We start from the raw sequence: 16,224 nt of genomic DNA on the forward strand, positions 1-16,224 counted from the left end.
TTAGAACATTCTCTTACTTTGTCTTTTCCGCTACACAGTCTCAGCCTGTACCCATCCTCAAGCGTATGGTATGATCTGTCAAAAGAACATATTTGTGTTTTGACTGTAACACAAATATGCCAGTTTGAAAGGTTCTATAATTCACTTGAGTATACCTACACAGCTGAAACTGTGTGATGGAAAAGATAAAGTAAAAGAATGATTACGACACTCAGCGCGGCAGATTATTGACTTTCAAACAGTTTATTTTGGACCTTGTTGCAATTAAAATATTGTCTAGCTGGGTGTCAGTCTTTCAGTTACTGTTGGGAAACATACCTACAACTGAACTACGAAATGGAGTGCGCCATCTACTAAAAAAAAAATTCGTTTCTTGGCCGCCTTGTAGTTCGCATGCTAGTATTCAAGATATCTGCATACTAGGGGAAAATAGTTAATTCTCAAAACAGGATCCTTGCAAAGCTTTCGTAGCTTGTGTTTCGATTTCTTAACAGACCGTGAAGTTTACATTCCCTCCTAGTGTTTATAATACGGACTGTCATAATCAGTGTTCTCAATTGTTTTGTGCCCGGAATGAGAATTATACAAAACCTCAAACTACACTCCACAGTTTCCTAGACTAAATCTGTAGGAGATTTCCGTGTTTCGATAACTTCGTCCTTCTGGTTCACAGAAATGTTGAGTACGATACATAACGTCGAAAAAACTGCGAGTGGACATCGTGGTATGTTTATCCATTCCACACAGTAAGTACGTAATGTAAGTGAAGAATCACTAACTGAGAGTCAGTGATAGTATTGCCGTTGGTGTTAACGTGAGATGCGACGCTGACGCTTTGACGTTTGCCGATCCCCCGGTAGCGCCCAGACGAGACAGACTTGACCCCGCCTTTGCCCTAACACGATGCGGCCCGCAGCGCCGCCGGCTCCCCGCGACCCGTGCGCGGCCGGGACTTGTGGTCCGCACAGCAAGTGCCGCGTCGTGGACGGGCACGCCGTGTGCAGCTGCAGGCCGGGCTGCGTGAACACGCCGCCCAACTGCCGGCCCGAGTGCGTCGTCAGCGCCGAGTGCGCGCTCAACAGGGCGTGCGTCGCGCAGCGCTGCGTTGATCCCTGCCCCGGCACCTGCGGCCGCAATGCGCGTTGCCTTGTCGTCAACCACAGCCCTGTCTGCAGCTGTGCTCCGGGCTACACAGGAGACCCTTTCGTTCGCTGCGTCAGGCCTCAAAGTAAGCGCCCCGCATTGACCCCTCCCAGGAAACGCTATCTCAACCTTTCCTTCATTCCCCCCTCCCCCTTCTCCCGATATAGCGTCATACAACCACGTTATGACCGCTTAGGCTTTCCCGGTATGGTAATTTATGCCGGATCCTAGTCAGAGTCGTGCATTGTTCTGCTTGTAACGTCACACTCATCGTTTGCTTCCCGTATCTTTTAGTCACCAGCTGGAAGCTGGAAACCAGACAAACACGCCATACCACCAAACACTTTCAGGAGGAAAAGAGGTTACGTCTACCAGCGGTTTCATAAAACAGCAGTAAGTCAATAGCAGATTCTTCCATTTAACAATCCCTCTCATCCGATACTTTGCTGTTGCTTCATTTTTCAAAAACTTTAACTTCGAACTCTTCTCAACACAATCACCAGCTGGCTTCACATAAAGCGTGATTATCTTTTACATAAAATATCGAATTTTTCAATGCTCTATAGCTGTATTTAAAACATTGAATTACTGAACCCAAACAGAGTCGTGCAGTGCGCTTATAATAACGTCGTATTCATAACCCTCGCCTCTCGTATCTTTATTGTTATAGAGCGATTTGTTGGAAACGGCGTGCATACAAATGACGCGATCGAATGAGAAAGTGGTTGCCATCACTCAAAACCACATTACTTTCTAAAAAAATAATATCCACAGTAACGAAACTATGGTTTTTACTGAAATAAAGCTCTTACATACAGCTGCTTTTAAGGTCTGGGCATTGCTTAATTCCTGCTAATAAAAACGTCTGAAAATTATGTAATGCTTAATTGTTTTCCTCTTCCCTGTCTCCATGCCGTATGTTGCAGAAAACTAAGAGCATGTACTGTCACGATCCTAGAGTACATCGAGCAGCTGCTCCTTCGTCTCGTTTTTGATTTCATTATGACAGTGGTGGAGCCATTTGGTAGTCTGACTTTGTTTCGTTGTAATTTAGTTTGATAATGTTCGACGGGCATGTGTGAACTTCAAATCCAGTCCTCTGAGGTTCAAATCTCAGCTGATAGTATGTTTCTGTCTCAAATCACGCCTTTCACCTCTGACGAGTCAGACTGTGGTTCTGAGTCCATGTTAAACTATGGGTCTCGCTGTAACTGACTGGTCAAGTCTGGTCAACAGTCGGAGGAAGCAAGGATATACGCTTTCATTAAGACCGTATCCGGTAAAGCATTGTGGTGTTCACATCTACCTTCGGGGTGAGGATAATTTTACATGAATATTGTCAATGATGAAGTCGATTTTATCACCTGTCGCATTGCTCATCGGGAACCATCTCCATCTCAATACGTCCGAACATAAATTGCAATAGTTATGTTTTGCTGTACTTCGTGGTTTGTGCTCATTTTATTCAAACTAGTTGGCAAAGATTTTTTGATAACATACATTTGCGAAATTTCCTGCGCCATACTGTCGTGTTAGTTTTTTATAAATGCCCACAATACACACATGTTCTTCCTTCCCAGACTGAGATTTTCACTCTGCAGCTGAATGTGCGCTGATATGAAACTTCCTGGCAGGTTAAAACTGTGTGCGCGACTGAGACTCGAACTCGGGACCTTGCCCACGGAAGGCAAAGGTCTCGAGTTCGAGTCTCGGTCCGGCACACAGTTTTAACCTGCCAGGAAGTTTCATATCTGCACACACTCCACTTCGTAGTGAAAATCTCATTCTGAAAACATCCCCCAGGTTGTGGCTAAGCCATGTCTCCGTAATATCCTTTCTTCCAGGAGTGCTAGTTCTACAAGGTTCGCAGAAGAGCTTCTGTGGAATCTGGAAGGTAGGAGAATTGAAGCTATGAGGACGGGTCGTAAGTCGTGCTTGGGTAGCTCAGATGGTAGATCACTTGCCCGCTAGGCAAGGGTCTCGAGTTCTATTCTCGGTCCGGCACACAGTTTCATGTTATTCATTGATGAAATCTTATGGCCGCTCCATCCTCACCTAACAAAGCTACTGCCTATGCGCAGACATCCACATGAACGCTGAAATGTGTTTTAACAACAATTTGCGAACAAAAAATCATTGCCCTCCAGTTTGAATATCCTTTGTTCTGTCATGGAATGGATGCTAACATTGCAGTAATTCGACGAGCTGTGTACTTTTTACGAACTGAAAAGAGGAACTTCGCTTTTTCCGTTCTGTAGGTTTTCCGTTATGTAAAAAGTATTTGTTTATATTTTAACGTGAAGCCAGTTTAAGCGATATGGCGTCTACAATACGTGGCGCTCTAAGTGGTGTCTACCGGCATATATAAACTTGTGAGAGCTTTCAGTAAGTGTATATTGCCTTAATTCTTTCTGTTTTTATATGGTGTTGTATCTGTAATTTGGTAGTGTCCAGTAAATGAAGTGAAATTTGTGTCAGCTGATTGTGAATCCACATAATCTTCGAAACTGATTTGTGGAAAAGCCGTAGTATTTCAAGATTATGCTGAAACAGAAATATTCAGTATTAGAAGAATAGAATTTCCACACATTCATTGAAATCTTTTTAAACTCTGACGAACGAGAACGTGCGGATGTCTTAGAACAAACGTTTACTGGCAAATGAAACACAAACACAAGGCAGTACTTGGTGCTGTTAATCATACGCACGCAATGACAAAAATACGAGAGGCAAAGCAGAATGATGTGACCAGACGCTGAGGTACCACGTAGAATAGAATTGCTCTTATACTTCTCTTTGTTAATTACCCATCCTCCTCGTCATACAGATAAATAATCTTGCTTTTCACGTAACCTCTACCAAAGTCTCTTCCTGACTAGAGACCCTCTTGAACCTAAGAACGAAGAAATTCTTACGTCAAATAAAGCGTTACTACATGTCCCATTCTCTCCTATTTCATTTACTTCCATTTATAAGACTCACAACAATATTAATCTCGAATGCGCCTGCTATACTGATACTCTGTGTGGTTGTATGACGTATAATCCTTTAGAAACTATTGCTAAAAATTCCCTTACCTCTTTCTTAACTACTCTAAAACAAATAATAGTCATCTGTATTTCCAAATGTTCTAATAGCTTTAAACTTCTTAGTCATATAATTAACAGAGTAGTAGTTGCCTACAACAATTCTTCATGTCACTATTTAAGTTCTTACTATTTCAGCTCCTAAACTATGAAGCTGCACTTCCTAAATTTTATACTTTAACTGATTAATAAATTACTGAAATGACTAAATGATCTTTCTTGTACATTAATAGTATGTATTAGCTAATTATTAAGTAATCGCCTTCCCTGAATACTTCCTTCTCTTTCCTTTGGTCTGTTATACGAAGATTGAGGCATAAGTAATTGCAAATATGTTTCTTACTCTAGAACGCGAAACAGTGGCTAAAGCCACAAACATAAACCATTAAATTGCAAGTATCTATGAGCCAACAGATTGTGTAAGAGAAACTGACGAAAATCGTGTGAACGATCAAATGAGGTAGAAGAATCATTCACGACATGGGAAATGTGGAATAAGAATGTTGTTCATACGGCTGATATTCATCTTACGCAGATACTGATTGACCACTAATCTGTATTTGTCAGCTGAGCGACACATCTTAACTACATTCTAACGTCATTCTCGCACAATATGAGCGGCACTTTCTCGATATCTGTTGTTATATTTTAGTCACATTATCCTTGAGAAAACATCTTATTGCGAGACTTATGCCTCAGTCTCGTATTAATAATTAACGTCCTTCCATTATGTGTTTATTTATTTGCCTTGAAACTAAATGTCTGTCATGGTTTTGCTACCAGTTGATGCAAATCCTTCACAATAATTGAAAAATTACTTATTCCTCTGATGCATCGTTTCTAACTTCAGACAAAAATATAGCTTGTGCTCTTTAAAAAATACCTAATTTATAATTGCCCTTCTGATAGCATCTAGTTAATTGCACTGAAGAAAACGTGAAGTACTTATTAGCCTTCTCAAAAACTGTAGTAATAACGTTTACAAAAATATTTAATCGATAATTATATTTTCAGAAGCCCTTCACAACAAGCTGCGGCTGAACTGTTTCATACAACAGTAAGGAACCTCAAAGTTTCTTTGCTTTGATACGAAAAAAAGTGTGTCAGGAACCGCTGTTCCTGTAATGCTTGATGAAACTGTGTACTTCAGTAATCTGGATGTAAATACAAGCTGAATTGTAATGTCAATTGATAGAGGAAAATACTAATCGCCATAAAGAAAAAAAATGATGTTTGACTTTTGGATAAATAAGTATTTCACGTTTTGAAGAATGGCTTTATCATAACAACACTATTTCTTAGTAGCACTGTATAATACACCCTTCGTACAGCTGTCATCCTTTATTTTCCTGTATATATTTTCTATGAACAGTTCTGAGTCCTTCGCTTCTAAATTAACCACTTCAAACCACCTCTCCGAACCCTATTTCACCAACAACTTAGGCCAATAAAATCTCGTTACATTGACCTGTACCCTTCAAGATCCTGCTGCGATGAGTCCGCTGACGATGTGACACGTGATACCAAGTCGCCAACCACGACCTAAAGCCGTAACTCTCCAACCCCCCCTCCCCCTTCCCCCAGTGATAGCCTAAGTGTAGAGCTGATAGCCGCTGCTCCCGTGTAGCCCCTGCCGTGGTGGCGCCTGCGAGCAGTGACCCGTGCGTGCCCTCACCGTGCGGCCCCAGCTCGCAGTGTCGATCTGTGGGCGGCAGGCCGGCTTGCACGTGCCTGCCCAACTACGTGGGCCGCGCGCCCAACTGCCGCCCCGAGTGCACCATCGACGGTCAGTGCGCCGCCCACCTGGCTTGCCAGGGCATGCGCTGCCGGGACCCGTGCCCCGGCTCCTGTGGGCCCTTCGCCGTCTGCAGGGTAGTCAATCACGGGCCTGTCTGCACGTGCTTACCCGGATATATTGGTGATCCTTTCTCAGGATGCACTATCGCTCCTCCAAGTAAGCTCTTGTGCTGGCTGTATAATAAGGCAGCAAGTAATACCGCTGTTCCTGTTCATGTTTCATATTGCTACATATGTCACTCTTTCATCTCTGCGTTTTCAGCTACCACGAGAACTGTGATGCTGCAGCTAAGGGTTATTGATTGCTGTGTCTGATTAGGCTTCTTTATTGTGTCAGGATCAAATTAAGGACTTCTTTTTCAGATCATTCATCACTTAATAGTTATTCTTATGGAAATATTGTTCATGATATGTGTGACTTGTTTTTATCTTTTAGTTTTACAGGAAACGAAGTGTCAACGTATGTAAAAGATGTGGATATTTCTGTATGGTATCACACATAGCACACACACGCGCGTTGCAAAGCTTCAATTGTAACTTCGGTGAAATGGACTGCGCATCAAAATTAAAATATTTTCTTGATACTGTGTCATTTTTTGCCATTTCGACACGGAAGTTCGAAATTTGACTCGAAGATACCTAAAACCTTCCTCTGTAGTGGTGGAAAAGTGTGGCACCCTGCAACGTCACCGTCGGGCTCTGCGGTGCATCAAACAGCTAGGAATCGACACAAAAAAAGAAAAAAAGAACAACACTTTCACCACAGTTCTGTCCAACGTTACCGTGGTCGTGTCTTGTCGTGGGAAGGTCGTCACACCTCCCTTTACTCACATTTCACCTCTTCTCTTAACGCCTCTCTCCGCTACGGAGGTCAGAACCGCGAGGCCCAGCGTTGAAATTCCGCGATTTTCTTATGGGCAGCCGAAGTAGCCGAACAAAACTTTTCGAACACACCGCTGTTCAGAATCGATATGAAAAGGCCTCTGGAAGTCTCATAAAAGGCGTGACTGAAACCACCCCTTTCCTTGGGGCGTTCATTTCCACACATTTTGTGGTCGAAAACAGTAGTTTGCAGTGCGATGTGCAAGAGGATGATGTTCTTGACAAACCTTGACACTGCTGGAACCCACAGCGATTCAACTCTTCTCGAAAGACATCGTGCGGCTCCAACCCCAATTAACGTGATTTCATCCGTTGACACATCACATTGCAGATCGTCGTTTTCGACTGTAAAATGTGTAGAAATGAACACCCCAAAGGAAGATGTGGCTTCAGTCCCGCCTTTAATGACACCTTGTAAGACCTTTTCGTGTCGATTCGGAGCAGCGATGTCGAAAATGTTTTCCTCGGCTACCCATAATAAAACCGCGTGATTGCAACGCCGAGACCGCGGTTCTAAATTCCTTTGCAGAGACGTCAAGAGAATGGGTGAGATGCGTGTGAGGAGGGATGTGGCGACCCTCCCGTGGTGTGACACGTCCATGGTGGCGTCGGGCAGAATTTTGGTAAAATATGACATCATTAACCCACCTTGCACTTCACATGAACTCACAATCCTTTTTTTTTTCCTTCTTTATCAAGTGTCGACACCTAGCTGTTTGAAGAACCGTAGAACGCCACGTTTTTACACCATTATAGAGGTTGTAAGCACATTCAAGCCAGATTTCCCACTTTTGCGTCTCAGCGAGAGAAATCGAAGGGGTTTCGAGAAAGTTGTTGCTCAGTGTATATTACTCACTAGACATGGTTTCTGTTTTATTGACTGCATTTTATTTTTTATTTCAGTTGCTTCCACTGTCGAAATTGTATCTTGGAATGAAATCCACTTTTTTACAGTTCGTGTAAACTGTAAAACGAAAGAATGAAGTTTAGGAATGTTCCTTTGAGTTTTGGCAACCGTTTTGATATTAGGCCAACAGTGAACAATCTGCCATGAGTATTTCATTAAGACAAATTTCCTTTTACATTTGTGTTAGAATTCCATTCACGAGACTTAAATTGCAGTGTAAGAGGTGTTTGTATCAATAAGTATATTTCTCGCTGCTGTTTATCGTTGTTAACAATGGTTAATGTTTTCGCATGTACGTAAGGGACATATCGAACCTGCATTTTTTTCAGATTTTTTGCCTCAAATAGTTCATCGTTAGCGAATAATTATCGCATATTTAGAGTACCTGAAATGAAACTGGACCGAAAAGGTTTCGTTATTTCGCGAGAACGTAATCTGAACAGCAAAGAGATAACTAGAAAACTTTCCGAATACCAGGAATCTTTGCTGAAGTAAAAGATTGCCTGCAGAAAAATCAAAACAGTCGCAAAGCCAGCTAAGTATGCAGATGGAAATTAAAATATCCACATATCATAAAATTATCAGAAAGAACTTGTATCTTTATTCCTGAAAATTTCTGATGTGTGTGAGTTAACGTTGCAGGACAAGCTTGAGCGTGTTCACTTCCGTTGTTAGTTTCTGGACGAAGGGGTGTTGTGATCACAGGAGTTTCAGTTTCTCATTTCTTTAGATGAAGCCAGCTTCAGCCTGTTCTGGCATGCAGACTCACAGAACGCCATTACGCATCAGAAATCATCATCACTAGATTGAACAGCTGTTCCAAAATAGTAAGATTGGTGTACATAATCCGGACCAATTTTATTTTGACCACCCTGTACAGATACATACTGCATTGCAATCAATAGCAGATACAAATATTGAATCAACGAGCGGGCAGCTACACACGTCTGCAGAGTAGACTAAATAGAGCAAACAGTCTATTTTTGTGGGTGAGGTAAGCTGAGCGTTAGGTCTTTAAAGACAAGATGTATCTTTTTCAGGATTTCTGTCTCATATAGTTCAGTTTATACGTACGGGGAAAAGATATTAAAAATTTACAGAGTTGTGATATTCATTGTGCATTATCTACCTCCACTACAGATAAGTGGCATCAGGCACTGTTGTGTAATCTTCAGAGTTCGAGATGTATTTCATGCTCGTGAGGCAAAAAAACTAGCAAGAGCATTTATAATGATAATTGACATGTCAGAAGAATAATGAATATTATTTAATTATCGTTAGGATTCAAACTTTGTGACGTGCCACAAGATCCACGAGACGTCGTTCTTGCTGCTTTATATTGAAGATAGCTAAGAGATATCACAGTTAGTTGCAGTAACATGTTTCTGTTCTGTAAATACTATTTAAGAAGCTTAGTTTGAAGGTTCTGGCGATTGCCATGTTCAACCGGAACCATGATTCTAAGATTCTACTGCATGATCTTACAGCTGTCCATCAAGAGCCAGTGACTCCCTGCAATCCATCGCCCTGCGGGGCAAATGCCGTGTGCAAAGACCGCCACGGCGCAGGCTCTTGCACGTGCCTGCCCGGTTACTTCGGAGACCCTTACACGGGCTGCAGGCCCGAGTGCGTGCTCAACACAGACTGCGACCGTAGCAAGGCGTGCGTCAACAACAAGTGCAGGGACCCGTGTCCCGGCACCTGTGGGCTCAATGCCGAATGCCGCGTCGTCAACCACGCGCCTTCTTGCAGCTGTCTTCCTGGCTTTATAGGCAACCCTCTCAAAAGTTGCCAAGCTATTTCTGTGACTCGTAAGACCTACTTATTTTCTTACTTTTCTGTATACTTTACTGTCTGTCCAGTACCATACCTTCAAATGCTTCTGACCTCGCTCTTTATTCAAAGAAGGAGTATTGGCAAAATGAAACTGTGAATGCCAGTTGGATGTAAAATACTCTGCTAACTACTCCATTGAGAGCTGCTAGTAATAAACGCAACTAACTGAATAGTCCCCAGAAAAATATAATTTTATACAGAAATCATTTTAAGGTATGGTACAAAATGTTTCAATTTCAACTGTGTTCCTCAGTTTACTGCATGTTTACGTCTTTACCAGAGTACTGCGTTTCTGTTTATCTATTTATTCAGTAATTCTTATTTTATCTGTAAAATTTATTTTCATATTCTTCTTTGGACACTATTTTCACTGGGTAGTTTTCAACTTATTGTCTTACTGTCTCTGTCACATTCGTTTCTTCATTCTGTGTCTGTCAGTGTCTGCAAACCGAGTGCAAGGTTACATGTCTCATTTGGCCTTGGTATGGACGATGGATATTTATGACTTAAAATTCGGCGTCAAACTTTCCATTGACAGTGCCATTCAGCAAAACGAAAGTAGTATAACAGCACATTTCACACTTTCTATTACCGGTCAAGTCGTTAATTCAAGATGGATTTCATTTGTGAGATGCGCTGTGAGTACAGCCTGAATTTTGATGGCGCACATATAAACGCGATATTAACGCCAACTTTTTTCTTTTGGTCAGGTTTAGGATAGACTTGTTCTTTATTTAGCGAAGTCAGAGCAGATGATTTAGAAGAACTCGTTCATTCGACTGGCAATGGTCAAAGTGAGTAGGTCACTGCGACATGTTTTGCTCTATCCGCTTTTTGATAGAACTATCGAAGAAGTACGAAAAACAACAATGTTCCGATAGAATCGTTACTTAGAATGTTAGATGACTACTCTTCGAAAAAAAAATGGGTTCCTTGCGTTATTAGAGATATTAAATCTGCTTTGTACCGAATAGTATATCATTCCTGTCATTTGTAATAAGAATTCATGATGATAGTATAGTTACAGATGCATATTAAATACTTAGTAGCGGCTGGATTAAAGTATTTCCCTTGTAAGTCCTTCTGCGCGAGATTTTTAAAGTCTATTGGGGGATATTTAACTGTACAGTCTCTCTGCGTGACGAGTTCATTGGCAATCGTCGACTCGATCCACAACAGCGCAATCCTTGGCCATTTCGATGAACGTCAGCAGTCGGTACTGTAACATATTTCAGTCACTGTAGTCAAAATTCTGAATTGTATATTTCGCGCCCTGCATTTCTTATTGCGTTCTTTGCCACCAGAAATCAGTAATATAGGCAGCAGTGTTACTTGTAACAGTCAAGGATACACGTCCACTCCGTAAATCGCCAATACACAGGGCGTTTCAAACCTCTAGGGTAAAAATAATACAGACCTACAGTAAATTGATTATTTTCAGATAAAGAACGGTCATGAAGTGAATATTTTAGGCGGCAGTAAAATTTCAATGAACAATGCGTGTTATGCAACGTTTTGTAAACAGCTTATGTTCAATAACAAACAACTATACCACTGTTTACTATTTATACTGACTGCTTGTCGAAGGGGTATCATTTCTCGAAACAGACACGCATTTAATCTTAGGTACGGCAGAATGTAATGTGATCCGCCCGGATAACCGAGTGCCATAGAGCGCCGCTTACGGGATTCCTCTGTGCAGGGCACAGGCATATTGGCAATCCTGTAGGTGCGCCATCGTCTGTGGTTCTCCGCAGTCACAGTTGGTGTTATGCACAAGGAAATGTGCCATTTCTGGAGGCTACTCCTGGATCTTCCAACTCAAGAACGAAGATGGTTGGTCCGCCTCGGTAGCTGCACGGTCAGCGCGGCAGATTGCTAACCGAAGGAGCCATGGTACTATCCCCGGCCGGGTCAGAGATTTTCTCCACTCTGGGACTGGGTGTTGTGTTGCCCTTACGCTCGAGTCGTCATAATTGACATTAGACTGTTGAGATGGCTGTATGGGTTAATGACAAGGGCTGGTAAGCCAGCCAGCAACGATGTGGTTTCAGGTGGTTTCCCACATCTACCTAAGTAGATACCGTGCTGGTACCAATGTCCAGCCTCAGATACTCGCTACGCAAAAATTTAGAAAACGTTCTTATACCTGAACATGAGATTTACGCTCGACGCAAACAGATGGAGTATACAGTTTCCGTCCCGATTTGTATCGGTATCTGTTACCGATGTAGCTTCAAGCCGTACAACAATACCGAGTCCACAGTGAAACGGGAAAAGGCAAAAGAGAGGGAGAAGAAGAAGACAGCAGAAGGTAGTGTCCGGAAAGACGAACGAAACCACAAAGTGAAGTTTCGAAACAGACGACAGTTTATAGCCATTGATAGAAATTTACGAGAAACTGGAACTTTGAACTCACAGAGAATGCAAAGGCTCTCGAAAAGGTTTGTTCTCACAACAAAATCTGAAGCGATGGTATTGGATCGTATGAAAGAAGTACCCATCAATTGGGCCGTAAAATAAGGCATTGGAATGCAGAGGGCTGGTGCTGTAGTTACACCGCATTATAAACAATAGGTATAAACAGTGGAGCCAAATGATTTTGAACTCAGAGTTCTGATCTGTCAGTGGGTTATCCAGGCAGTACGCCGGCACCGAACTCCGAATTACGAGCATAAATTGTTGCTGTAAGGTGGTAGTTGCTTATCTTCATAAAAAAATCTTCACTTCAGACCTCAAAATACTCAGTGGGGGATCCTGTAATGTAAGCATAATTTTTAACTTTAAGGTTTGGGTCAGCCTTTATATCAGCCTTTGGTGGAAAGTACTTGTTTCCTCCAGACAGTTAGAAAAAGTGTAAATGTGAATGTGCTTCCCAGCTCCCCGTACCGTCAAGGATAGTATCAGGCTCGAGCGCATCTGACGAATGAAATCCAGGTTCCGGGAGTTCTTAGGTCCAACTATGAAGACCTTCTTTCAGTCCTGCAGAGCATGTGTTGCAACTGCTCGTAAACCAAAGTCTGTTTGCCATGACCGGAAATTGGAAGAGGCCAAGATTGGTAGGTATTCCTTGCACTCGGTAGTGGTGGCCCACGCGTCGTATGTAGCGTGTCCGTTATGGCCTGCAGCGCCGCCCGCACTGCAAGACCCGTGCCTGCCCTCGCCGTGCGGCGAGTTCGGCGTGTGCCGCGTGTCCGCCGGGCACGCCGTCTGCTCGTGTCAACAAGGCTACATCGGCGCGCCGCCCACCTGCCGCCCCGAATGTATTGTGAGCGCAGACTGTCCTCAGGATAAGGCCTGTACAAGGCAGAGATGTGTAGACCCTTGCCCCGGCACGTGCGGGCTCAACGCGCGTTGCCAGGTGGTCAACCACAATCCCATCTGCTCCTGTGCTGCAGGACTCACGGGCGACCCGTTTGTGCGCTGCCACAAGGAAGATAGTAAGGGGCTTCTTCCTTCTTATCTTTACTGTCATTATTTACGTGCTCGTAGCTTCATCTTTAGTTCTTATCTTTTTGTATAGTTTCTTATTATGTATTTCATTGTTTCACTGTTTTCAACTGCAACTTTTCTTACACTCATGCAAACAGAAACACTCCTTTTAGTTCTCAAAACGAATTGTCTATTATGTACGTTCAATGAGACAAATTAATTTCAGACAGGTTAGTTTGTAGTAATGATCCGACATCTGATACCTTAGGCACAGCGAACGAAATCGCTTACTCAATTTACAGTCCGACGGCACTTTGCGCTGAGAGTTTTCGGTTGTGATTTGTAGGCTGTTTTCCATTGCCATTTCGCACAGTCTGGAACGGTGCCCTTGTTTCTCCTGCCTCAGCTACATTATATCCGTATACATGTCGTTCACGGCTTGAACCATTTAATTATTCGAGTCAGAAAACAAATATAACATATGGTAATTACCATTACAAACAAATGAAAGAAAGCATTACCAATCTACACTACTTTTGACCAAAATCTTATAACTTCAGTTGTAACCGGTGTCACAAGCAGAATTTCTGTGCAAGACGCACGGCGTAGTTGACAGTCCAGTAGGTGCTCCATGGTCTTTGGTTCTTCTCATTCACGGTTGATGATATCCGCAGGGAAGTGCCATTGCTGGAAGTTACTCGTGGATCTTCCAACTCCAGACCAAAGACCGCTGGTCTGCCTCGGTAGCTGCATGGTCAGCGCCGCAAATTACTAACCTTACGGGCCAGGGTTCGGTTCCCTGGCGGATCAGAGATTTTTCTCAGCTCGAGGACTGGGTATTGTGTTGTCGTTTCGTTCGTAACGTCAGAATTGACATTACACCGTGGAGATGGCTGTGTGGGTTCGTACCGCAAGCCAATAACTTTTTTAGAGGAACCAAAGAACGAAAACTTTTGAGTGACCTCCACACCATCCAGTTCCGTTCATGCCCAGGTGGGAGGGTTTCTGAAGGGAGGAGCCAGGCAGACCTACTCTCAAGTCGAGAGATCCACAATCGTTTTCTTGCTGTAGCTGCTGTTGTTTGCAAGGCAGGAGAGCTTTTGAGGAAACTTCTCCTGAACTTCAACCTTGGGGCTGCTGCAATAATAAACGGATTAGATGATTTTCTAGAAAGTGAATTTTTACTTTAGTTTGCTACATTGGCTTCCAGAGAGTATCATATGGGCCAGCAAGCGAACACCATCTAAACTGACGCGGAGTATGGAACAAGGGGTAGGGTGAGACAGTTATCAGTTGACACTGTCAAACAAAACGAGAGGATCTAACAAATTGAGAAATGACAGATTTTACCGCTAGAAGCAGAAACGGGGCCGAGTCGTGCTTCTCCGCACACTTGGGTCGATTGTATACAAGCCATTTTGTGTCATAAAAACCGTGCTGTGTGCACTTCATCTAGACGAATGAACACTGTTCTTTCATTTCAGTCACACGTACACAATACCCAAGCAGTTAAAATACATGGTAGAGAGTTTACAGGATTCGCGACTCGATGGTGTACGTGATACAAATCATTGTAAACTAAGAAAATGGGCATTAGGAAAGAAGCTTTTGCAGTTCAGGATGGGCGTCGTCTCTCGGTTCGGGTAAACCAATCGGAGGAAAAGGAATTTCCTCAAAATGTTTGTGACTGGTAAAGATGAATACGAACTGTTCCACCATTTTAGCCCAAACTACTCAAGCAGGAATAAAATGAAATAACCTTTTATCATAAATTATAGATGTATTACAACAGAACACAGCACACAAGGCGTACACAATCTTCGACAGAGTACAACTTTTTTCCCACATTTCACTTTCTTTTTCTTTCTTTTCTTACTATAATAATACTGTTACTGTTCTTGCTTGTCTGTCTAATCTTTAGTTTTGCGACACTCTTTCTCTCTCTCCAGAACCTATAGTTCGTCCGCCGAGCGGCAATCCATGTGTTCCATCTCCTTGTGGTCCAAACTCACAGTGTCGTGTGGTAGGCACACAGCCTGCGTGCTCATGCTTGGCCAATTACATTGGCCGTCCGCCGAACTGCCGGCCAGAGTGCACGCTGAACGCTGAGTGTCCTAGCAACTTGGCTTGTCAATCTGAACGCTGCAGGGATCCTTGCCTAGGTTCTTGTGGACCACACACCACATGTGTCGTCGTTAAACATGCGCCAATATGCAAATGCTTGCCAGGCTTTACGGGAGACCCGTTCGCCGGATGCATACCAGCACCAAGTAAGATGCAGTACACTTAGGTCTTTCATTCTGTCACTACAGTTGTCTTGAGGTTACCTGCTCGTGTCTGACTGCGCTCATTAATTCCAGCTCAATCGCCCGTCGAAGCACCACGAAACCCTTGCAACCCGTCGCCTTGTGGTGCCAACGCAGTGTGCAAGGAAAGGCAGGGAGCTGGATCTTGTGTGTGTCTTCCTGAGTATTTCGGAGACCCGTACTCAGGATGCAGGCCAGAGTGTGTCCTTAACACCGACTGTGACCGAAGCAAGGCGTGCGTCAACAACAAGTGCAGGGACCCGTGTCCCGGAACCTGCGGCATCAATGCGGAATGTCGCGTCATCAACCATGCGCCTTCTTGCAGCTGTCTTCCAGGCTATATTGGAAACCCTCTTAACTCTTGCCATCTGCCTCCTAGTAAGCTGCTGTTTCTTCACATTTTCTTTTATATTTTAATTACTTTCATTTCTGCAATGATCACAAGAGCGAAGAACATATCACTCGAAATCGTCTGAGGGCGTGTAAAAAACATTTTTAATAAAAGGCAGGGGACTGATTAACATTTGATAGTTTTCTATAGCAACTGTTCTAACACTAACTTACCAAGAGTATCTGTTGATCCGTAGTTGGCGCAGAACAGCGGCTGGTCAAATATTTACCACGAAAAAATCGCTAAGCAGCCGTTTATTTTCAGAAGTTATTTAATTGAACTGACCAGTTTCGGCATCTCATTAATGCCATCTTCAGCCCCTTTACACTCCATGTATGTACAATCAGATATATCGATACATTCATAACTGGAGCCATCCGTGGTCGTGCGGCAGCGTTCTCGCTTCCCACGCACGGGTTCCCGGGTTCGATTCCCGGCGGGGTC

The 16,224-nt window shown here is 43.2% G+C and overlaps 1 protein-coding gene across 1 annotated transcript in view; it reads left to right on the forward strand.

Annotated features, from left to right (window-relative positions):
• LOC126253539 (uncharacterized) overlaps positions 1–16,224 on the forward strand; it is a 606,491-nt gene that overhangs the window by 358,934 nt on the left and 231,333 nt on the right. Inside the window, exons 74-79 of the mRNA XM_049954972.1 lie at positions 917–1,228; positions 5,857–6,183; positions 9,303–9,626; positions 12,780–13,091; positions 15,033–15,353; positions 15,444–15,767. Coding sequence (XP_049810929.1) covers positions 917–1,228; positions 5,857–6,183; positions 9,303–9,626; positions 12,780–13,091; positions 15,033–15,353; positions 15,444–15,767 — 1,920 coding nt within the window. The remainder of the gene's footprint in view (positions 1–916; positions 1,229–5,856; positions 6,184–9,302; positions 9,627–12,779; positions 13,092–15,032; positions 15,354–15,443; positions 15,768–16,224) is intronic.

Source organism: Schistocerca nitens, chromosome 1, assembly GCF_023898315.1.
Source record: "Schistocerca nitens isolate TAMUIC-IGC-003100 chromosome 1, iqSchNite1.1, whole genome shotgun sequence".
NCBI classification, from domain to species: Eukaryota; Metazoa; Arthropoda; class Insecta; order Orthoptera; family Acrididae; genus Schistocerca; species Schistocerca nitens.